This window comes from Bubalus kerabau, chromosome 3 (assembly GCF_029407905.1).
Source record: "Bubalus kerabau isolate K-KA32 ecotype Philippines breed swamp buffalo chromosome 3, PCC_UOA_SB_1v2, whole genome shotgun sequence".
Classification (NCBI taxonomy): domain Eukaryota; kingdom Metazoa; phylum Chordata; class Mammalia; order Artiodactyla; family Bovidae; genus Bubalus; species Bubalus kerabau.
This window is the reverse complement of record NC_073626.1, coordinates 149,037,787-149,062,543: the sequence shown is the minus strand read 5'-3', so window position 1 is coordinate 149,062,543 and position 24,757 is coordinate 149,037,787. Positions and strand designations below refer to the sequence as shown.

At 42.6% G+C, this 24,757-nt stretch overlaps 2 protein-coding genes across 2 annotated transcripts in view; one reads left to right on the top strand and one right to left on the bottom strand.

Moving 5' to 3' along the window:
- FASTKD2 (FAST kinase domains 2) overlaps window positions 1-24,757 on the bottom strand; it is a 69,614-nt gene that overhangs the window by 17,421 nt on the left and 27,436 nt on the right. The window contains 1 exon segment of the mRNA XM_055573266.1: window positions 726-788. Coding sequence (XP_055429241.1) covers window positions 726-788 — 63 coding nt within the window.
- MDH1B (malate dehydrogenase 1B) lies at window positions 817-19,912 on the top strand. The gene is made up of 8 exons (XM_055573267.1): window positions 817-1,113; window positions 6,354-6,466; window positions 9,920-10,054; window positions 10,242-10,384; window positions 12,257-12,753; window positions 17,647-17,788; window positions 19,145-19,308; window positions 19,406-19,912. Exons 1-8 carry the CDS (start codon window positions 1,092-1,094, stop codon window positions 19,606-19,608), a joined length of 1,419 nt encoding a protein of 472 aa, XP_055429242.1. The 5' UTR covers window positions 817-1,091; the 3' UTR covers window positions 19,609-19,912.

The window sequence follows — 24,757 nt, the reverse complement described above, 5'->3', positions numbered from 1 at the left end:
ATGGCAGCCTACCAGGCTCCCCCGTCCCTGGGATTCTCCAGGCAAGAACACTGGAGTGGGTTGCCATTTCCTTCTCCAATGCAGTAAAGTGAAAAGTGAAAGTGGAGTCGCTCAGTCGTGTCCGACTCTTAGCGACCCCATGGACTGCAGCCTACCAGGCTCCTCCATCCCTGGGATTTTCCAGGCAAGAGTACTGGAGTGGGGTGCCATTGCCTTCTCCGTGCATACAGTCTTAAAGGAGCAAGGTTAGTTTGGAAGTAGTGGATGCATAAATTAAGTCTTAAAAAAAAAAAAAAGAAGAAGTGGGTTTCTGACGGGAAAGTTTTAGTATAAAGCTTTCTTTGCAGTAAGATTTTACGGAGATGTCGGCAATAAAAATTAAGGGCTTAACCTTGATGGATACTTTTTAACCCGAGGATTTAACAACAGCTAAACACGAACTGTTAAAATAAGGCCTTGGACAAGCACAACGGTTCAGGGGAGGAAGCAGCAAACTAAAGTGATGCTTGCACGTGGCCTGCGTTTGGGAGGGAGATGCAACCAGACAGTCTCACCAGGTCTCAGAACCGGTGAGAGGAGTCCGTGCTTCCCGAGCCGGGCCTCTTAGTATGAACCCACCTCCCTCAACTTACTCCCCGGGCAACTTCTGAGACCTTTCTCCGAAAGGCAAGAAGTCTAAAGCGTAGTACAACCAACTGTTCCGCTTAAGTTCGTCCTCCACTCACCTTAGAGTAGAAGCCTGTGATTGTAGACAGGCGCGGCCATGACAGTTTCCCCGCGAACTGAGCGAATCGCGAGATTTTACGGATCCCTCATAGGTCAAAAAGCGTTTGTTCGCGGGCGGACGGTTGGAAATATTTAGAGTGAAGAAAGCCTACCGAAAAGAATGACTACTTTTTCTTAGCTGCAGGGAACAGGCACGAGGGAGACCACAGAGCTTTTAATAGCAATGTATAACTGTGCATCCCAACATCTTTCCAGCTTGGCGCCAGAGTCCGCGCTCAGCTTGCGAATGCGCCTGCGCCAAGTCCTGGTGTGGTTACCTGGAAACGGTGGAGCCGCGGTCCCAAGCCCAGGGTCCCGGCTTCGCCATGGCCAAATTCGTGCTCGCGGGTGAGTGATTACCCCCGTACGCCCGCAGATCGCTCAAAACACCGACAACTGCCCACCTCCTGTGGCCGCTCCAGCTTTTATATGGGGCACCCGGGGTTTATTATGCTTTCATTCAAAAAGGTAAATTGAGCAGTGTGTACAAACACTGCCGGAAGCAGGATACAGTGAAGGGAAAGACATCCTTGCCTTCGAGGTGCTTTGGTCTCACGGGATCCAGTAGCACGTAAACAAATAATTTTGATGGTGCGGTTAATGCAATGAAGGAAATGTGCACAGGACTCTGAGAAATGTGACACAAGCTGATTTATGAAAGTGTGGAGTAGGGAGGATATTCCAGATAAAGGGACAGAGGCTAGAAGTCCCTGGATATGGAGGAAGTGACTGGACCTGGGTCAAGAATGGGAGCAGGAGGGCATGAGTAGAAACACGAACATAGAGTACTGACTTGTGGACACACCGAGGGAAGAGAGAGTGGGACAAATTGAGAGGGTATCATTGAGGTATACACACTACCATGTGTGAAATAGACAGCTAGTGATTCTTTGTGAGGACCTAGAAGTGGAAGGAAAGTTATGACCAACCTAGATAGCATATTGAAAAGCAGAGACATTACTTTGCCAACAAAGGTCCGTCTAGTCAAGGCTATGGTTTTTCCTGTGGTCATGTATGGATGTGAGAGTTGGACTGTGAAGAAGGCTGAGCGCCGAAGAATTGATGCTTTTGAACTGTGGTGTTGGAGAAGACTCTTGAGAGTCCCTTGCACTGCAAGGAGATCCAACCAGTCCATTCTGAAGGAGATCAGCCCTGGGATTTCTTTGGAAGGAATGATGCTAAAGCTGAAACTCCACTACTTTGGCCACCTCATGGGAAGAGTTGACTCATTGGAAAAGACTCTGATGCTGGGAGGGATTGGGGGCAGGAGGAGAAGGGGACGACAGAGGATGAGATGGCTGGATGGCATCACTGACTCGATGGACGTGAGTTTGAGTGAACTCCGGGAGTTGGTGATAGACAGGGAGGCCTGGTGTGTTGCGATTCATGGAGTCGCAAAGAGTTGGACAGGACTGAGTGACTGAACTGAACTGAACTGAGAGGTGGGGATGGGTGGGGATGGGGGGAGGCTCAAGAGGGAGGGGATATAACTGATTCATGTTGTACAGCAGTAACCATCACAACATTGCAAATGAATTATCTTCCAATTAAAAATAAAGAATAATTTTTTTAAAGGCTTAAAAAAAAAAGAATGGGAGAAGGAGTCAGATCTTTGCCCTTCAGGGACACCAAGCGAAGGTGTTTGAGCTGTATCTTGAAAACAATGAGGAGTCATTTAAAATTTTTAAGCATCCAGGTATCTTCATGAGTTTGCATTTTAGGAAATCCACCTTGTCAGCAATGGAGAAGAAGGATTGGAAATGTGGACTGATATCCAGAAAACCACCAAGGAGGGTCTTCCTGCAACAGGCTGTTGTACCTGTCTCCTTTCCCTCTCAGCAGGTTTCTCAAGAGTAGACTGCTCTTCTATCTCCAGGTCTTAAATCTGGTTTCTGCTTCTGCCTCCTTTCCAAAATGGCCCTCACCAAAATCACCAATGACTTTTATAGGAGGTGTCTGTCATTGTCTTATTTGACCTCTTGGAAGCGTCAACACAATTGACATCTCCCATCTGCCTGCAACCTATTTCCTTTGTTTCTTTTTTCATTCAGAATAATATTTTTGAGCAATGACTGACTGTATGCTGGGAAGACAGAAGTAAACAAATGTGCAAAGAAGCATTTGTGGCAATGGCCAGGCTGGGTTCTATCGGAGCAGTAGCAGTGGCAGGGGACCTTATTTAGGCAGAGACTTCCTGGAGAAAGGGATTTTTTAATCAGAGTCCTGAAAGATGAGCATAACCTGTCAGAACATGAAAGTGAAGTCACTCAGTCCTGTTGACTCTTTGCGACCCCATGGACACCAGGCTCCTCCGTCCATGGGATTTTCTAGGCAAGAGTACTTGAGTAAGGTTTGCGATTTCCTTCTCCAGGGGACCTCCTGACCCAGGAATCGAAGCAAGGTCTCCCACATTGTAGACAGATGCTTTACCGTCTGAGCCACCGGGTGCTTTACCTGTCAAAGAGAAAGTTATAAGGAGGAGAGTAAATTAGGCATGGGTAGCCGGGAGTAGAGCTGGAATGAGGAGCACTAGTTGGGTAATGATGGAGAATACAAACAGAAAATTGAAAGAGATTTAGTAGGGTTGAAGCATAGAGTACAAGGAAGGGACTGGTACCAGTTGAGGCCAGGATTAGATAATATATCAAAAGATTCTTGTGAGCCATGTTCAGTATTTTAAACTTTATCCAAAGTACATGGAAAGCTTTTGAAAGGAGATACATAATCAGTGCAAAATGCATTGATTCTGTATTTTGTAAATAAATAATGCAAAAGACAATGCAAAGTACAAAAATGCAAATACATCATTTGCATTTTATCTGAGTGTTATCACTACAATGTGAGAAGAAAAAGACTGGTTATCCAGAGCCCAGTTAGTTACTGCAGTCCAGGAAGGAGACACTGGTGGCCTGGCCTAGAATGGTGGGCAGTTGAGTTGGAAAGAACTGAATGGATTGGGCTGATGTTAAGGAGACAGAATCTATAGAACTAGACATTTAATTGGATGGAGGAAGGAAGAGTTAAAATTATTTTCTAGCAGTAGTTTGCATAACTGGGTAGATGGGAAGTCATTGATAAAAAGCAGAAGAGCAGGCTTCATACTGTAATACTCCTAATACCCTTAAATAACTGGGTGCATGCTTGCTAAGTCACTTCAGTCATGTCCGACTCCATGTGACCCTATGAACTGTAACCAGGCTCCTCTGTCCGTGGGATTCTTCAGGCAAGAATACTGGAGGGGGTTGCCATGCTCTCCTCCAGGGGATCTTCCCAACCAAGGATTTAACCCATGTCTCCAGCAGTGGCAGGTGGGTTCTTTACTACTAGTGCCACCTGGGAAGCCCAAATAACTGGGTAGATGGACATAACGTAAAAGAAGGAGCATATATAGTGGGGGAGTAGTGGCAAAACTCTCATAAACATGCTGAGTGCCTATGAGACATTCAGAAGGAGTTGAAAAAATACAAGAGCGTATAAAGATAGACAAGGAAATAGTTCTGAACTGGAAATACAGATTTCTACTTGAAACCAAGAGAATGGAAGAGATTATACAAGAAGAATCATAGAGAATGAAGATAAGATGCCTTGCAGAATGCTAATCTTTTAGTGAATTGATAAATTAAAGGAACCTAAAAGTATAATAAGGAGGGGCCAGAGAAGCAGGAAAAAAAACAAACCAACCTGAAGAATGCCCCCACCATAGTGGGTATTTCGAGTAGAAGGGAGACAAATGCTACCAAGGGTCAATAAGAAAAGCATCAAAAAGTATACATTGGATTTAATGACATGAAGGTCCTTGGTGACCTTCTAAAGAATTATAGGAAAAGCCAGATTGCAGTGGAATGAGAAACAGAAGTGAGGAACTGGGGGTGGCAAGTGTAAAGAACTGCTTCAAAAAGCTTTGATAGAAAAGGGCCAATAGGCGGCAATAGCTAAAGGGAGTCATTGGCTTTTTATTTCTTAGGACAGCAGAAACTTAAATATAATGAGTGTATTTAAATATGGAAACAGGCCATTAGAAGCAGAGCTAAGATGTTAGAGAGATAACCAGTAGAAGTGGAAAGGGGTGGTGTTCAGATCATAAGTGGTGAGATTAGACCTGGACGGAAGGTAGAACCCCTCTTCCATCAAATAGAAGAAAGAAGGTAAGAATGAGTCTAAACGCAGACAGGCTGATAGGTTTGATGGCAGGAGGTTGAGGGATTTCCCAACTGATGCCTTTTGGTATGATTTGGTTAGTTTGTGTAAAGTAGAAAGCAGAATTTTCTATTGTCTTCTGATATTGCAGAAAAATACTGGAGAGAAGGAAGTAGGCCAAGTTTGTAATAGTAATTGTAGAGAACAGAAGAGAGTGCTGCTAAGGGAAACAGAGGGATCTCCATAAAGAGTTGGGAGCCATCTGAGACTCAGTTCAGTTCAGTCTCTCAGTCGTGTGTGACTCTTTGTGACCCCATGGACTGCAGCATGCCAGGCTTCCCTGTCTATCACCAACTCTGGGAGCTTGCTCAAACTCATGTCCATGAGTTGGTGATGCCAACTGAGACTGGTGACCATGAATTTATAATGACTCCTCTGCTTTGTTCTACCATGTTTATCCAGGGGTGCCAAGTACATGGAACTCAGGCACAGAAAAGGCAGATTACTGGGCTCATCCAGGGTGAGGGCTAATTTGCCCGAAGCACAGTGAGGCAAGAGAATTTAAGACAAGAGCCAGAGAGTGGTCTGAATTAGTGAGCTTTGGATTTGAACTAGACAGGGAAGCTAATAGGGGGAGTTTGAGAGGAATTGACGACTTAGAAGTCACCAGAAGGTTGAAGAACTGGTGACTGGAAGTAACCAGGGAAGAATGCCATAGAGAGAGTGCTGCCCTTGGCCCCTGCCCCAGACATCCATTCAATCCCACCCACTTTAGTGGCTGTCACTTTCTCTATGTTGATGACTGCAAAATCTATATCCTAAGCCATTACATGAGGCCTGCTCTTCAGATTTGAATATGCAGCTGCCTGATGGTCATATCCACTCAGATATACTACAGACATTTCCAACTGCACTTGCCTATAATTGAACCTTCACACCCACAATTTCTCTAGTAAGGTCAGGATCACCTACCCATGCCAAAAACTTATCCCAGACTCTAGACTCTTCTCTCTCCCTCCACTTCCACTTTCCACAGCATTCCTGCCACACATAACAGATCCTCCAGTGATTTTACCACTCCTCCCTTTACACTTTGCCTTTTTGTCGCTGCTAATGAGTCATTCATTATTAGCAGTTCATGCTTAATTAGTAACCTGGCAGTCTCTTAGAGGATCTGAGGTCTAAAATAGAACTGGAGGAGAATAAATATTCTTTAGTCTTTTTTTCCTTTCTACATTTTATTACTTATGATTCTGCTCTCCTATGAAATTCATTTTATTTTGCCAATATAAGAAAAATCAAAAATTGATGTGGTGACAGTTTAAGCTATAACTCTATATAAATTATATTGTAACTGTGTGATTAATTCCATAATTATATGACAAATGCTTGGGACTACATGATAATTTCCATGTGATGAAATAAAATGTTGCTAATTTGAACTCTTTTAGGTAGAGCAGATTGCCCATATTATGCGAAAGCAGAACTTCTGGCAGATTATTTACAAAAGAATCTTCCTGATTTCCAGATACATAAAATTACACAACATCCTGATGTTTGGGAGGTAAGAGGCCTTTATAGTTTGTTAAACTCATGTACACATAAAAGTGTGCTCTGGTTTTATTAAATATTAGCTAGTGTATCAGATAGCTTTCCAGTATTGAATGTTCATGTACTATTGATATTTTGATACTAATAAATCCCTACTTCTCGGGGTGAAAACATTATTCATATTTCTTCCTATTGCCTACTAGGACAAATGAGGCTCTAATCAGTAAGTAGAATAAATTTGGCTGTTCTTTTTCCTATAAGAATCCATGTAGCCTGTATGCACTCTTTAACTTTCAATTCTCCTTCATATTGATTTCTAATGGCATGAGGGACTTGTTTACTTGACATGACCTTCATCTGAATTGAGATGGAAATTTAGGTGAAGGAGTTTCCTTTACTGGGGCGTACTCTTGGGAACAGCATCCTGAGAAAGAACGAAGGCGGCAGGATTGTGCAGTGGGAGAGGTTGAACTGCCCTACAGCAGTAATGGGCTTCCCAGGTCACACTAGTGGTAAAGAACCCACCTGCAAATTCTGGAGGCAGAAGACATGCAGGTTTGATCCCTGGGTCAGGAAGATCCCCTGGAAGAAGGCACGGCAACCCACACCAGTATTCTTGCCTGGAGAATCCCATGGACAGAGGAGCCTGGTGGACTATAGTCCATGGAGTTGCAAAGAGTCGAACGGGATGGAAGCGACTTAGCAGGCACGCACAGCACTGACAGGGAGCTCAACTGGCCCTACAGGGAACTCTAAAGCTGGTATGACCCTTCAGAGATACCCCCCAGAATCAGCAAGGGGGCCAGGTTTCTATTCTCCAACAGCTAACAGTCATAGGATGTGGGCTGCCCTGGGGAAGAGACTTAACCTTAGGCAAAGGAACATCCTTTGGTTGAGGTCAATTTCCAGAGAGATATTCAGCACTGAAACATCAGTAGTCAATGTACCGGGTGGCAGAGGGCATGAGTGCCTTGGTCACGAAGGAGGAATAGGGACGACATGTGACAGGATTTGCTAGTTCAACAGTTGTACCTTTTTGGATCCACATGCTCCATATAGAAAGTTTCACACTATCTGGGAACAGCTCTTCCAGAATTCTGGTTAACTTTATAAGGAATTATTGTTGTTCAGTCGCTAAGTCATTTCTGACTCATTGCAACCCCAGGAACTGCAACACAGCATGCTCCCCTGTCCTTCACTGTCTCCCTAAGTTTACTCAGACTTTTGTCCATTGAGTCGGTGATACCATCCAACCATCTCATCCTCTGTCGAAGTTTAGTTAAATGACAGTAGCCTCCACTGCACATCGTTTCAGCACCATAACTGACGCTCCTCACATTTCTCCTCCTCTATCCTTTGTGGAGCCCCCTCACCCTCTGCAGATTCACGTGACTTAGTAGGTGTGGTGACTCAGACCTGTATCCTTAGCGGCCCAAGCCCTCGTGTCAATTCCTTTTTCAGGATGTGACTGCTGTGTTTGTCCATTTGCCGAAAAAACTGAGCAAGCCACTACCAAGGTGTGCAGGTATCAGTCTCTCAGCTGGTGCCTGCACCTTCGGTGGGTTGTTCCATCCCCTAATCGCACTGCTCGATGGTGCCATACATGACAGGGCCAGTGGAGCCCCTGGTTACGTGCCCAAAGCCATACATCCTTTCCTCTGCAGTGGGCTTCTTGGTTCAAAGTGATGTTATGCAGGAACCATGTGGTAGGTTCAATTCAGTCACTCAGTCATGTCTGACTCTTTGTGACCCCATGGACTGCAGCACGCCAGGCTTCCCTGTCTATCACCAACTACCGGAGCTTACCCAGACTCAGGTTAAACATATTCAAAGATGTTGAACAGGGTGCTGGCCAAAGTCTTATAAGCAATAAAGGCAATTCACTACCCAGAATATATGTTGATGAAAATCGAGATGAATCCCTTCTCTTTCCAGGGAAGAGGGATCCAATGTAATCAGACTACAACCACCAAGAGGCTGGTTGTAGTCTTCGAGGGATAGTGCCATTAACAGGAAGTCAGCATTAATGGCAATAGCAATGGCTGCATTAGCTCTGTTGAGTGATAACTTGTTTTCTTGGGCCGTTGCATAACTTTTTCATGTCTCCATTGTGCCTTCAGCTGTCTAAGTTTTCTTACTGCTGGGGTTGCTTAGTGCCTCTTTCACAGTAGACGTTCTCTGATGGGCACTGTCCCCTGTCTTCTTTTATTTCAGAATTCTATCATCCCAGTTTCTAGGGGGTCCAGCTCTTTTATAACAGCGTGACCTTTAACAACCATGGCCCAGAAATGACAGCCACATGGGGTTTTCTCAATGATGCTGAGACCCTTCTCATAGGTGCATTCCTTGTCACTCTGGTGAATGTAGTGTCCTCCAGGCCCTTCCAGAGGACACAGTGGGCTAGTGAGTTTCCAGCCCTCCATTGTAACACATCCACTGTAACGAGCCTATTTTTTTCTAAGCTTTTTCATCCCTTCTTCCATGATTTTTCCTGACAGTTCTGGCATTTTTGTTTTGTTTCATCCCTTCCTCAAAGCTTTGAAGAACCATCCTAGCAACATGTTAGCACACTCTTCTGAGTATACCTTTGTCAGGGTACACTCTTGCATAGAAGAGTGACTCGCTTCGACAAACTCTCTCATCCAGGTTTATGTTCCACTCCTGATTCAGCTCCCTCAGGGGCCAGTGGTATACATACTCTCCCAGCTCCTGCCAGGACATCCCCATACCCCGCCTGCTGCTGAAGGCCTTTGAGGTCGAGTCCCTTTCTTCCAGATTCCCAGTACTTCACTGCTGAGCCTAGGTTGCAGCTGGAGGGACCATGGGGGACTCATCATGGTGAAAACGTCAACAAGGGAAATTCATTTCTAAGATGTTATTTGTAAGGTAGCCTCATGACGCACACCTCCAAAGGCAAGAATATTGCCACATAGTTTATACCCGTAGCAATGTTGCACTCTTTCTCTCTGCAGGTACTGTCATTGGAAGGCCTGGTATGTGCAAACCAGATAATGATGATTTAAACTTTTTCTCAGTAAATATCAGAAATCCCCAGATAATTTTAGCTCATTAATTCAGTCTAAAAAATATAAACTATACTCACATATTTCAAAAGCAATATCAAATTTATGTGGCCCTAAGACCAGAGGCAGCTCATACAAAAGACCATTTGAGTCAGAAAATTTAGCTTCTATTTTAAGCTAAACACTTGCACTTCAGGTCTGCTCAAATTTCAATACCCTTATTTGGTCAACGAATTTGAAGAATGTTCTTTCTTACTTGATTAATTTGTTACTCAACTCATCACTATTTCTATATTTGTATTTTACAGTTTAAAGATATCTAAATTTTATTATGTATACACAGAGGTGGTAAAAAAAAAATAGAATTTTACTGTGTGAACTCCTGAATTGAATTCCAAGACAGATGCAATGTGTGACTTCTCATGGACAATATCATTCCATAGGAGTGGCTGAAAGATTTGTGCAAAAAGAATAGGTGGAGTCACAACAAGTCCCCTATCATCTGGAGAGAGCTGTTGGATCGTGGAGGAAAGGGTTTGCTTTTGGGAGGATATAACGAGTTCCTAGAACATGCCCAGGTATAAAAATTAAGTTGACTTATCTGTCTAAAACATTATTGATTTATTATTGTATTTTTCAAATGTCTTTCTTTATAAGGTATTCTCTCAACTCTCTTTTTACTCTATTTGGGCTTGAAACAAGAACTTTCCATTATAGCCATTGTCAGCTATCCTGGTGTTGATTTTTTTCTTTCCCAATATTTAGCTTTACTATGGTGTCACCTCTAGCATGACAACTGAGCTGATGAAGAGAGTTGCTCAAGAAAACCTGGAGACACATATAGAAAAAGAGCTGGAGAAGGAATCCCTGAAAGGTCTTGTTAACCCCTTGCAGGTCTGGATCACCAGGTGGGACCGTCAAATCCCAGGATTTGTGAGACTGGCTTTTTATGTTTAGAAAGGAAAAATGATGTGGAATTAATTACATGATGGAAGAATATCTGAATGTCAAGTTTGAGATTTGTATGTAGGTATAGCACTATTATAGATACACGGTATATGTATATGCATGCTGCTGCTGCTAAGTCACTTCAGTCATGTCTGACTCTGTGCAACCCCATAGACGGCAGCCCAACAGGCTCCTCCGTCCCTGGAATTCTCCAGGCAAGAACACTGGAGTGGGTTGCCATTTCCTTCTCCAATGCATGAAAGTGAAAAGTGAAAGTGAAGTCGCTCAGTCGTGTCCGACTCTTCTCGGCCCCATGGACTGCTGCCTACCAGGCTCCTTCACCCATGGGATTCTTCAGGCAAGAGTGTATATGCATATATATCACCTAATATAGCCCCATATATGAGTTCTAGAGCTTCCCTGGTGGCTCAGTCCATAAAGAATCCGGCTGCAATGCAGGAGACCTGGGTTTGATCCCTGAGTCGGGAAGATCCCTTGGAGGAGGAAATGGCTACCCACTCCAGTATTCTTGCCTGGAGAATCCCGTGGACAGAGAAGCCTGGTGGGCTACAGTCCATGGGGTTACACAGAGTCGGACATAATTCAGTGACTAAATCACCACCATGAGTTCTAGACTACATATAGTTTTAATGTGTATGTAATATGCATGTAATGCACATACATACTGAATCTAAAAGCAGCTTTATAGCAAAGATATTTACTTTGCATAACTGTCTCCAGCCCTCCTGCCCTCTCTCTGTGTGTCTCTTGCTGTCTGTCCGCATACCATCCTTCCCTTCCCCTTCTTTCCTCCCCTCTCCCCCATCTTCCTAACTGCTGCCTTCTTCCTCTCCCACACATGCTAGCGCCATCCTCATCCTTGGGTCTTCCCGATGCGCTCATTCTCTGTAACCTCCCCTCCTCTCGCTCCTGCCCCTTCTTTCTTTTTCTCTTTCTCACATTCATCACTCTCGCTCTCAGTGCTGGGTGGACACATTCAATGTTTGTCATTGCTTTTTCTCTCTCTTTCTGCACTATGTCTCTCTCTGTTTCTTTTGCTGTCCATCTTACAATATCTCTCCCTCTCCCTGTCCTTTCCTCACTGCTTAATCTGTCTCTCACACTGCCCTTCTTACTGCTTATGTGTGTATCCTAATATACATACTCAGCTGAAAAATTATTTATTATGAAATATTCCAAATGCTAAAAGAACTGAAAATGATGTAATAACCATACATGAACCAAACACCCAGATTTAATATTTCATCTGCTTTAGATATTTTTAAAGGATTAAAATGGTACAGATGCTCTTGAAAACCCCATTGCAGCTCTCTCCAAATCCAGAATGAAAACCAAAAGTGCCCAGATGTATTCCTGAAGTCCCCTAATGATAATGAGGTCGTTAGGGCTCTCATTATCAGCCAAGCGAGTACTCAAATACTGGCTGAATTGGGGGTACAGATACATGACACCTTGCCTGTGTTCAACTGAATGACTAATACTTTCACACTTTCAAACATGAAATTACAGTAACATGGCAGTTCTTTTAAGTTTTGCTTTCTGCCTATTCTGTTTAATTGGAAAAGCCTTATAAACAAGTACACTTCTTACCTTGGGATTGTTTTCCGATAACCAGAACAAGAAGTTAGCAGTGAGAAATTTTTTGTTTTACTTTTGATTCCTGGCCTTAAAAAAATCTGTGCAGCTGTGTATGTCAATTTAAGATACTAATCAAGTATTAATCCACATGTAGAAAAATACCTATTAAGAATAGAGCCTGAAAAGGAGCCCAAGATTTACCTATTCATAATCTGGTTTTCCATTTTTATTAGTGCATCGTCTCTTGCCTGCTACCATCTAATTCCCATCTTGACAAGTGGTGAAGTGTTTGGACCACAAATGGAAATCAACATAAACCTATTTGACAATAAGCACACAGAAGAAAAACTCATAAGCCACAAACAAGAGGCTGAGGACCTGGCGTCACCCTGCCTCCAGAGTGTGTCCATCTGCACCCAAGCGGAAGAGGCCTTCTACGGGGCCCACGTGATCATCATCCTGGATGACCATGTGGACAAGGAGATATACAGTCTGGAAGACTGCATTCGCAGAAAAGCTCCTCTGTGTCAGCTCTACGGATCCTTGATTGAGAAAAATGCTCACAATTTTGCCAAAATTATTGTGGGAGGGAAAACCTTTGTGAATCTCAAAACAGCTTTGCTTATGAAATATGCCCCAACCTTTGCCCGCAATATTATCGCAGTGGCCTTGGGTGTGGAAGGCCAAGCGAAGGCAGCACTGGCCAGGAAACTGAAAATTACTCCCTCATGTGAGTGAGCTCAAGTTTCCGTGTCTGGTTTTTAACAGATATCCCAGCAGCAGGTTCCAGGAAGAACCTGTCCCCTTCTAAAATCAGTCAGGATATCAAAGTATGGAGCAGATGCCAAGAATTTCTGATTGTGTGATTTCAGCACTGTGCAAGCATTTTAATTTTTGTTGTTGTTCCGTCACTCAGCTGTGTCCAGTTCTGTTGTGACCCCATGAAATGCAGGCTTTTCTGTCCATCACTATCTCCTTGAGTTTTCTCAAACTCATGTCCATTGAGTCAGTGATACCATCCAACCATCTCATCTTCTGTCACACCCTTCTCCTCTTGTCCTCAATCTTTCCCAGGGGGAAAGATCAGGGGCTTTTCCAATGAGTCACCTCTTTGCATCAGGTGGCCAAAGTATTGGAGCTTCAGCTTCAGCATCAGTCCTTCCAGTGAATATTCAGGGTTGATTTCCTTTAGGATTGACTAGTTTGATCTCCTTAGCTTTTATGACTAGCTGATCTTTTAACATCATTATAAAAGTTAAGAAACAAATATTTAAATAATAAGATTCCTATTTTTCAAGTAGTAATTTGAAACTTAATATTCAATTTTTTCCCCCATGAGAATAGTTATCTAAGGTTATCAGTGTTTTTTAAAACATATTCAGGACTCTGTTAAAATGGTCCCACCCTACTTCCCAGCTGTGTGACTTAGGACAATCACTTAACCTTACTGTACTTTTATTTCCTCACCTGTAAAATCAGGATGTGAGTACCACCTACCTCCTAGAATCGATGCCAAGACTCAAAGAGATAGCATTTTAGAAGGGCTTGGAGGAGTGTGTGGCACATGGTAATGGTTTGTAAGGATCAGTTCAGTTCAGTTCAGTCACTCAGTCATGTCCGACTCTTTGCGACCCCATAAATCACAGCACACCAGGCCTCCCTGTCCATCACCAACTCCCGGAGTTCACTGAGACTCATGTCCAGCGAGTCAGTGACACCATCTAGCCATCTCATCCTCTGTCCTCCCCTTCTCCTCCTGCCCCCAATCCCTCCCAGCATCAGAGTCTTTTCCAATGAGTCAACTCTTCGCATGAGGTGGCCAAAGTACTGGAGTTTCAGCTTTAGCATCATTCCTTCCAAAGAAATCCCAGGGCTGATCTCCTTCAGAATGGACTGGTTGGATCTCCTTGCAGTCCAAGGGACTCTCAAGAGTCTTCTCCAACACCATAGTTCAAAAGCATCAATTCTTCGGCGCTCAGCTTTCTTCACAGTCCAACACTCACATCCATATGTGACCACAGGAAAAATCATAGCCTTGACTAGACGAACCTTTGTTGGCAAAGTAATGTCTCTGCTTTGAATATGCTATCTAGGTTGGTCATAACTTTCCTTCCAAGGAGTAAGTGTCTTTTAATTTCATGGCTGCAGTCACCATCTGCAGTGATTTTGGAGCCCAAAAAACGAAAGTCTGACACTGTTTCCACTGTTTCCCCATCTATTTCCCATGAAATGATGGGACCAGATGCCATGATCTTCGTTTTCTGAATGTTGAGCTTTAAGCCAACTTTTTCACTCTCCACTTTCACTTTCATCAAGAGGCTTTTTAGTTCCTCTACACTTTCTGCCATAAGGGTGGTGTCATCTGCATATCTGAGTTTATTGATATTTCTCCCGGCAATCTTGATTCCAGCTTGTGTTTCTTCCAGCCCAGCGTTTCTCATGATGTACTCTGCATATAAGTTAAATAAGCAGGGTGACAATATACAGCCTTGACGGACTCCTTTTCCTATTTGGAACCAGTCTGTTGTTCCATGTCCAGTTCTAACTGTTGCTTCCTGACCTGCATACAAATTTCTCAAGAGGCAGATCAGATCTTTTTTTTTTTTCTTTTCTGCTTCTCCTGGCTCCCTTTAAATACAATTCATCTTCTGACTCTGTCTCATCCTCTTATGATTCTCGAGTCTACCAGCCCAAACAGTACTAGGAATAGAATCTGTTCCTCAGCTTGTGTTTCTTCCAGTCCAGCGTTTCTCATGATGTACTCTGCATATAAGTTAAATAAGTAGGGTGACAATATACAGCCTTGACGTATTCCTTTTCCTATTTGGAACCAGTCTGTTGTTCCATGTCCAGTTCTAACTGTTGCTTTCTGACCTGCATACAGGTTTCTTAAGAAGCAGGTCAAGTGGTGTGGTATTCCCATCTGTTTCAGAATTTTCCACAGTTTGTTGTGATCCACACAGTCAAAGGCTTTGGCATAGTCAATAAAGCAGAAATAGATTTTTTTCTGGAACTCTCTTGCTTTTTCCATGATCCATCGGATGTTGGCAATTTGATCTCTGGTTCCTCTGTCTTTTCTAAAACCAGCTTGAACATCTGGAAGTTCACAGTTCATGTAATGTTGAAGCCTGACTTGGAGAATTTTGAATATTACTTTACTAGTGTGTGAGATGAGTGCAATTGTGCAGTAGTTTGAACATTTTTTTGGCATTGCCTTTCTTTGGGATTGGAATGAAAATTGACCTTTTCCAGTCCTGTGGTCACTGCTGTGTTTTCCAAATTTGCTGGCATATTGAGTGCAGCACTTTCACAGCATCATCTTTTAAGATTTGAAATAGCTCCACTGGAATTCCATCACTTCCACTAGCTTTGTTCATAGTGATGCTTCCTAAGGCCTACTTGACTTCGCATTCCAGGATATCTGGCTCTAGGTGAGTGGTCACACCATCATCATTATCTGTGTCATGAGATCTTTTTTGTCTAATTCTTTGTATTCTTGCCACCTCTTCTTAATATCTTCTTCTTCTATTAGGTCCATACCATTTCTGTCCTTTATTGTGCCCATCTTTGCATGAAATATTTCCTTGGTATCTCTAACGTTCTTGAGGAGATCTCTAGTCTTTTCCATTCTATTGTTTTCCTCTATTGCTTTGCACTGATCACTGAGGAAAGCTTTCTTATCTCTCCTTGCTATTCTCTGAAACTCTGCATTCAAATGGGTATATCTTTCCTTTTCTCCTTTGCCTTTCGCTTCATACAAGTGACAGAAAGTCCACTCAAAGAGACAGAAGTCAGACAGAGGGTATTTTCCCACATAACAGCGCAGGGATAGTTCTTATTTTAGGCATAGCCAGATGCTGGAATTCAAATGATGATGTCAAGCCTGGGTTGTGCTCTCACTTGGCTCATCACTCAGCTCGGCTTTCCATAGCTTTGGTCTGATTCTCAGACTGACTTTCTCTAAAAAGTGGCAAAATGGCCCCTGGCATCATCGTTCAACAACCCCATGGGGGGTAAAAATACTCTCTTAATTCTTTGTATAAAATCTAGCAGAATATTTTCTCATTGGCTATGCTTGGACCATGTGTTGTTGTTCAGTCGCTAAGTTGTGTCTGACTCTTTGCAACCCCATGGACTATAGCGCACCAGGCTTCCCTGTCCCTCACCGTCTCCCAGAGTTTGCCCAAGTTTATGTCCATTGAATCCGTAATGCTATTCAATCATCTCATCCTCTGCCACCCTCCTCTCCTTTTGCCTTCAATCTTGGACCATGTGCCCATCTCCTGATTGGAGATCAGGAGATCTGTTCAACTCTTGTGATCAGAACAGGAGATCAGATCAACTGTTGTGATCAGAAATCTGGAATCTAGGTCTCATACCCATTGATAGACTTGAGGTGTTAGAACAGCTTTACCCAAACCAAATGGGCTGAAATTGGGGAAGGGTACCTTAAAAAAAAACCTGTATGTAGTTAAAGGAAAAAAAAAATAGAGATATTAGGGGGAAAAAAAGCAGATATCCACTATAACTTTCTCTAGCATAACTTAAGGCATTTAGAACCATAAAGGGCCTTAAAGCTTACAAGAAAAGATTCTTTTTCCTACTGCCTGCCTTTGAACACAACTCTATAAGAGTGTGGTAACTGAAACTGCTGGAGCCATTTTGGACCATGAGGGGAGGGCCAAGACAAGAACATCTTTCAGCTGCTGAACAAACACCAGTGTCACTGCCTACCTCGACTTATTAGTTGAGAAAAGTGAACTTCCAGTTAAGCTAAGTGAGAAGGATATTCTGTTACTTGAAGCCAACAGCAAACTTAGCTCATACAGAACAGGGAAGAATTCTATTGCCATACTAGCAAGTGGTATGAAATGATAAGAAATTAAGTTTTTAAGCAAATAAGTTGATAAATAAATGCCTTCTTTCCCCTTGGATACATTTGTAAAAAATCCACAATTATTAGAATCGTATTAAATGCCAATCCCCATTTCTCTCTAACTGCATCCTCTTCTTTTTCTTCGAAGTACGTATCATGTTTTTAGTAGTTATTTTCTCACTCACTCCCCTCCACCCCCAGAATATTGCAGGAATTTGGGCTGATTTTTTTTTTTCTGAGCCTCCCATCTAAAAGAACCTCCTACATACAAGCTGATTCGGTAACTCTATGGATTAAGATGTTCCTCGGGGGTCCTCTTATTTCAACACCCCCATATTGCAGGAAATGAACACCATGCAGGGAGTCAAGTGACTTGCCCAAATTTTCATTCCAGTCTAGAATCAAGGACTCATTGTCAGAATCAAAGCAGATAAAAAAAAAAATCCTCTTCATGGCAAGCAGAGTGTGATGTTAGGATCACAGCAGGGGTTTCATTTTCAGTAGCAGTTTCACTCAGGGAACATTTCAGTATCTCCTGAATACAGTCATATGCCCACACCACCCACAACCATTATTAAGAATGGCCAAACCCTGGCGATTAAGGAGATGATCCACATCATTTGCAGAGTTTTAGGGAGCATGAATCTGTCTGTTTTAAAAGGACCAATTGTAAAACAAGCACACAAACAGAAAGGCTGCAGGCCATTTTTTATGTTATATTATTTTTAAAATTTCTTTTCTTCACAGGCATCAAAGATGTGATCATTTGGGGTAATATTAGTGGAAATAACTACGTTGATCTGAGAAAAGCCAAGGTTTACAGATATGAGAGCGCTATTTGGGGACCTCCGCACTATTCACGCCCTGTTTTAAGCCTGCTTTTTGATAGGTATGGTATCTCTTTAAGTGAAGTATTCTAACAAGATTGAATAAACATATAATAATTGTTATAATCTTTAAAAAATCATCTTAGAAATCTGTGTACAAAAATAACCTGACATTGTTCATACTCAGCCTCATTTATGCTTTCTATTGAAGAAGCAAAGAAAATTCCACAGAATTTCAACCAGTCAGACCCCACCTCCAATTTATTTGGTTTTGGAATTCTGAATTTTTATATTTCAGATTATCCTTAAAGTGGTTCACATATTCCATTAATATTATTGCTAAAGCAAACCTATATAAAATGCTTAACGTAAAGACAGAGATATGTGTTCAAGTCAAAACTAATTGAAACAAGCTTCGAGAATTAGGAATTCCGGTGAGCAGATCCAGGCCAAGCTGGGTGCTCAGTCTCAGGAGAGACAGAATCGAGACGCACTAAGAAGCACTGTCTCTGGAACCAAGCCACCTGGGTTGGAATTCTCATTCAGTCACTTATTAGCTGTGTGACCTTAGAGAAGTTACTTAGTGTCTCTGTGCCCCGATTTTTCCCTGTGCCAACTGGAAACAATAACAGAGCACGGGCCTTACAGAGTTCCCGGAAAGACGAAATGGATTAAGACAGGCAAGGCCCTCGGAGCGGTGCCAGTCACAGTCAGCGCCGCCATCGCAAGAAGAGTATGGGGCGAAGCAGAGGGAGGGACGCATTTGGAACTGTTTCCTAAACTTTGCAGTACTTTCCCAGTGGTAGCACATGCATCTCATCACCCCTTTCTTCCCTTCCCTTCCTTCACCCATGCCTAGAATTTGTGTCCTTGGGCTCACCTTCTTGGAGTACAGTTCCTGCGGTCCCACTGAATGGCTCCCTGGCGGGGCCAGCATCTCCTGGAGCTGTTGTGCTGGCTGAGCAGGGACGGCCTTTTCATGCTTGTTCTAGTCCAGCTGGACTATTCCCTGAGTTTTTAAACTTCATATTATAAAAATTTAAGAATTCCTTACTTCCCAATATGAGGAAGTCAGCATTTCATGATATTTTATTTAAAATGAAAGATACCCCTGGCTCCAAGATAGCCTCTACGTAGAATACATTCTTTAGATGAAATTGCTCTTGCAGCCTTTGGCCGCTCTTCTGTGTTCATATTTATTTTATCATCGTTTTAGCTTGAAACTTTAAGACTCCTTTCTGCCCTGTTTAATTACTTGACTCTTTATGGGATTGAAGAAGTTTGAAGAGGGATTCAGGAAGTCATATTTCTGTTATGTGGAGATGATTTCTTGTGTTTAGATGCACTGACCCAGGGAACATTCTTTTTCATTCCTAGTCCTTTCTCCATTGTAAAATCGTTTCCTTCTCTCCTCACAGGGAGTGGGTAAACAGAGAGTTTGTGGTAAGTCTTAAAACGCTGACTGCCACAGGAAGACAATTTGGAGGCATGTTAGCTGCGCACAGTATAGCCACTACGCTGAAATACTGGTGCCATGGCTCACCCCCTGGGGAGATTGTGTCTCTAGGGGTACTGAGTGAAGGTAAATCTGGTTTTTTTCGTATCTTATGGTGATTAAAAACCTCAATGTATGCCTTGTGCTCCTACTTTTGTGTCCTCACCTGTCTCCCTCTTTACAGGTTCTGTGAGCTCTCTGGATTTTCACGATTCCATAATCTTGCATGCATGCATGCATTCCTTCACTCGTCCATTCAGCAATGCCACAGTACTTTGTGTGTATGTGCTGGCAACACACACAGGGAGAAGGCCTGGCTTCTGCCTTTTAAGAAACTCACAGCAGAGAAAAGGAGAGTCACATATGTCAATGAAATCATTCCACTGAGTTTTTCTCACTGTTTCCCAGCTGAGGAAGGGAAGGCAAGTTCAGTTTTCAGTAGGCAGCAGGAAGAATCAAGACAGGCATCATAAAGGAGGGGACACTTCAGAAGTGTCACCTGCAAGTTTGAGTCATGTCTCCCTGACAGACAAGTATGGGAAAAACACCTGGGTGCAGGAGCCGCAGGAGCGAAGACACAGATGCAAGATACAAAGGGCACAGCTCTTTGGGTACCAGGCAGCAACAGGAATATGGAAAGCTTGCTCTCCATCCGCAAAAGATGTGTATATATTTTTATATCCTTACTATTTTAATCTGCTAAAAACTATACAGAGCACTTCTGTGTTTAAAATATAGGAAAGAAAAAATAGCTGATGCTCTACCTAGAGCGTAGGCTGTACCTAGAGTATCTCTTACCTTACAGCTTTCCATTCTCCCTGAGCAAAGCCCATTCATTCCCAAAGCTCCAGGCCTGGGTCTCACTGCTGAGCCCTGCCCTGTGAACCATTGCCACCTGGATGTCATGTTGTCACTTCAAACTGACATACTCCAAATTAAACCTATTGTCTTGCTCCCCGATGTGATCCACCTCTTGTGTCCTTTATGTAACTAATGAAACCATGATTCTTCCCATTGTTTCAGTAACTATGGTGCAGCTCAAGGAAGTCTCCCCAAATCCTGCAAGTCAGAATTTGTGTCTGTCTCTCCTCTGTACTCACATAGCATGTGTTCCTCTATTGGAGAGGATATCACAGCCTGCCTTTACGGATGGGCTGTTCGCCTCATATGTCCTCACTATTAGAGTTCATCCGCTCTGAGGGCAGGGCCTTGGCTGGGTCTTCTTGTTGCTCCTTCATGGGTAGACACTCAAAGAGTCTTGTTCAATTAATGTGAAAGTGCATGAACATCCCCATCATGTGAATTCAAATCACTCTGTTACCTTTTTAGTGAATTAGGCATTTAAAACCTCACCTTTTTTGTGTGTGTGAAAAGTTTAATTAGGAAGTCCCTGGTGTAATTAGGAAAGTGGTTAGTACTCCGTGCTTCCATTGCAGGGGGCATGGGTTTGAACCCTGGTCAGGGAACTAAGATTCCACATTTAGTGTGGAAATTTAGCCAAAAATTTAGTTAATCTCTATAGGAATTCATCAATAAGTGCTCAATGCTGAGGGCAAGTGAGGTGAGAAGCAAGTGATCATTGTGTCCCTGAGACGGTACCACATATATAAGCTCCCACTGCAGTATTCTTGGGCTTCCCTGGTGGCTCAGACAGTAAAGAATCCACCTGCAATGCGGGAGACCTAGATTCAATCCCTGGATTGGGAAGATCCCCTGGAGGAGGGGATGGCAACCCACTGCAGTATTCTTGCCTGGAGAATCCCCATGGACAGAGGAGCCTGGTGGGCTATAGTCCATGGGGTCGCAAAGAGTTGGACATGACTAAGCACAGCACAGCACAATGTGTATATGTCAATCCCATCCTTCTAATTTATCCCTCCCCTCTTTCTCTTTGGTAACCATGAGTTGTTTTCTATGTTTGTGGGTCTACTTCTGTTTTGTAAATAAGTTCATTTGTATCCATTTTTTTTAATATTTCACATGTAAGTGATATCATATGGTATTTATCTTTGTCGTACTTAGTATGATGATCTCTAGGTCCATCCATATTACTGCAAATGGAATTATTTCATTCTTTTTTATAGGTGAGTAGTATTTCATTATAACATGTTAACACATCTTCTTTATCCAGTCATCTATCAATGGATGTTTAGGTTACTTTTACATCTTGGCTATTGTAACTAGTACTATGAATTTTGGAATGCATATATCTTTTCAAATTAGAGTTTTCTCCACAAACATGCCCAGGAGTGGGATTACAGGATCATATGGTAACTTTAGTTTTTTAAGGAACCTCCACACTGTTCTACATAGTGACAACATTTTTGATGACTAGAATGGTGTGAATAATTTTCCTACTTGATTGAGGCATGAAAACAGGAGGCATTTTATCTGAAGGTTGCTCAGTTAGTAATAAACATTATCAACCTTTTTATTTGGAGCACATTTAAACTGGGAACTGGAATTGTGAGAAAATCACCAGCTCTCCTTCCCAGTGCTCGCTCCTTGGCTCTGTGATTGCAGTCATAGGTTGAAAGAGCTAAGGCCAGATTGGACAAGTGTCTAGGGCTCAGGGGCTACCTAGAGGCCCAAGGAAAAACTAAGGAAGAAGACAAAAGGAATCCAGACAAGGTGGGAGAGAAGGACTGCATTAGTCCTCGAGGCAGGGGCAGGCCATGTGAACCCAGCAGGGATGAAAGGGATAAAGAGGAAACAGCAAAAGTTTAGGTCCACTATTATCATTAAAAACCATGTCATTTAAAACCATGTCTGTCCTTCTCTACAGTGTCACCAGGAAGCTTTATTTATCTGAGTGCTTTTGTCTTGCTTTGCTTTGTGTTTATTCCCTGCAGGCCAGTTTGGTATTCCTAAAGGGATTGTCTTTTCTATGCCTGTGAAATTTGAGAATGGAACTTGGGTGGTTCTTACAGATCTCAAAAATACAGAAATAAGTCAACAAGTAATGACCAGAATGGCAAATGATCTAATTCAGGTAATGTCAGAATAGCCACAAGGAAACTGACTTTAATAATGGCCTTAAATGGATTCCCCTAGATCAAGGCATACACTGTTTTACTGTGGTTTCAATTTGCATCTTATTCCTAGGAACAATAGAAGGCCATAAAATTTGGAGAAATCAGCAGAAGATCACTACTTATTTGATTGTGTAATTTCTAGTATGTTAAAGATAGTAGTTGGTTACTTAAATATCCAGAATCAAAGTACGTTTCTAGTAAAGAATGATTAGGTTACTAATGTGGTCATTTAATTCTCTGATTACAAAATTTTTTTGCAAAATTTTTCCACAGGAGCAACTTGTTGCACTTGGAGAGTTGGCAAATTTTCAGCCATATCAATCAGGTAATCTATTAGATATGATATTTTATAGGGCTGCTATTAAAATAGTATTAAAATATGTGTTAAAACAAAATCACTATTTCATCACTTTTCAGGTAAATTATTGACAAAATAAACTATAGGTATAGTGTATCCTTTGAAATAAAGTATCTGATAAATTGCTAAAGAAATCACACCTTTAAAAATTTTCTTCTTTTGCTTGTTTATTTTTGGCTAGGCTGGGTCTTTGTGCTGTGTGTGGGCCACTCTCTAGATGCGGTCTGTAGGCTTCTCATTGCAGTGGCTTCTCTTGTTGCGCAGCACAGGCTCTAGGCTTGCAGGCTTCAGTAATTGTGGCACATAAGCTCAGTAGTTACGATGCACGGCCTTAGTTGCCCACGGCATGTGCAATCTTCCTGGACCAAGGATCAAACCCATGTCCCTTGCATTGGCAGGCAGATTCTTATCCACTGTGCCACCAAGGAAGTCCAAGAAATCACATCTTAATGCCACTATTCCCTATTCTCTTAAAAACTTTGCGTATTGTTGTTGCTCTTCAGTCACGAAGTCATGTCCATGTGACCCCATGGACTATAGCCCACCAGGCCCCTCTGTCTATGGAATCTTACAGGCAAGAATACCAGAGTGGGTTGCCATTTCCTTCTCCAGGGGGTCTTCCCAACCCAGGGACCAAACCCAAGTCTCCTATGTTGGCAGGCGGATTCTAACCATATGTATTAGTTTCCTAGAGCTGCCGTAACAAAGTACCACACATAGGTGGCTTAAAACAACAGAACTTTATTCTCTCTCAGTCCTGGAGACCAGGAGACCTAAATCAAGGTGTCAGCAAAGCCACACTCTCTCTCTGAAGGCTCTGGGAAAGAATTCTTCCATGCCTCTTTTACCTTCTGGTGGTGATGATTGGCATTCTTGGCTTGTAGCTGCTTCATACCAGTCTCAGCCATTGTCTTCACAAGTCTGTCTTCCCTCTGTGTGTACCTGTTTCCAGATCTCTCTCAGGAAGAACACCAGTCATTGACTTGGTTGTTGTTCAGTCCGTCAGTCGTGTCAGACTCTGAGATCCCATGAATTGCAGCATGCCAGGCTTCCCTGTCCTTCACCATCTCCAGGAGTTTGTGCAAATTCATGTCAATTGAGTCAGTGATGCCATCCCACCATCTCATCCTCTGTCACTCCCTTCTCCTCCTGCCTTCCTCCCAGCATTGCCTTGGGAGCCCACCTTAATCCAATTTGACCCCATCTTAACTTGATTATATCTGCTAAAACTGTATTTCCAAGGAAGGTCACATTTACTGATACCAGGGATCAGGAATTCAACATATCTTTTTGTATATTTGTGAAACTCACAATATTTAACAATTACCTTTAGGTAACTTTAAAAAATAACTTGCAATAAGCTAAGTCTTCTTATTGATATTTTCTCTAATTGTGAACTCACAAGGAAGTGTTCTCAGCTTTCTTTCCTTACAGAAAACCTCATCTGAAATATGCAAATACAAAAATAAATAAATAAATTCACTCAAAGAAAGAGCTTTCATCAAGTGTCTTTTGAGGGCTCAACATCCCTTCCTTCTACCATTGTTGATGGAGTGTTGACCATCAGCCAGTGCTAGGAGTTAGAAATGTGGGGGTGGATAAGATAGACCCATTCTTGCCTTTTGAAACCTACAGTTCATCAGGGATCATAAATTATACCAAGGGCTATAGCTGTAGTGAATCTCAGAATGAGAAGTACAGTGTGCTGTGAAGGCATTTGCCTGGGGATGTGATCAAAGAAGCTGACACAGGAAAGCATACATCAACGTGTTGGAAAAACTGCAAAAAATACCTTGTGTGGCCAAAGCCTAACGAGACGAAGCTGAGAGAGCGAGTGGAGAAGGGTAGATGAGAGTTGCAGAGGCTTCGGGACAAAGAATGACCCAATCAGGTTGTGATCAGTTTGGAAAACAGATTGGAACCAAGGCGAGACTGTTTGCAGAAGACTGGTATCAGGAGGGTAGCAGAGTGACACAAGGAAGAGACGATTACAGCTAAGGCTGAAGGCTGTAGAATTTTGAAAGACATTTAGGAGGTAGAATTATCAAGACTTGACTATGGATTGGCTCTGGGGAATCTCAGAAGACTCTGACTTCTTTTGGTTAAGTAACTGGGTGGGTTTATCAATATGTGAGAAAAAATG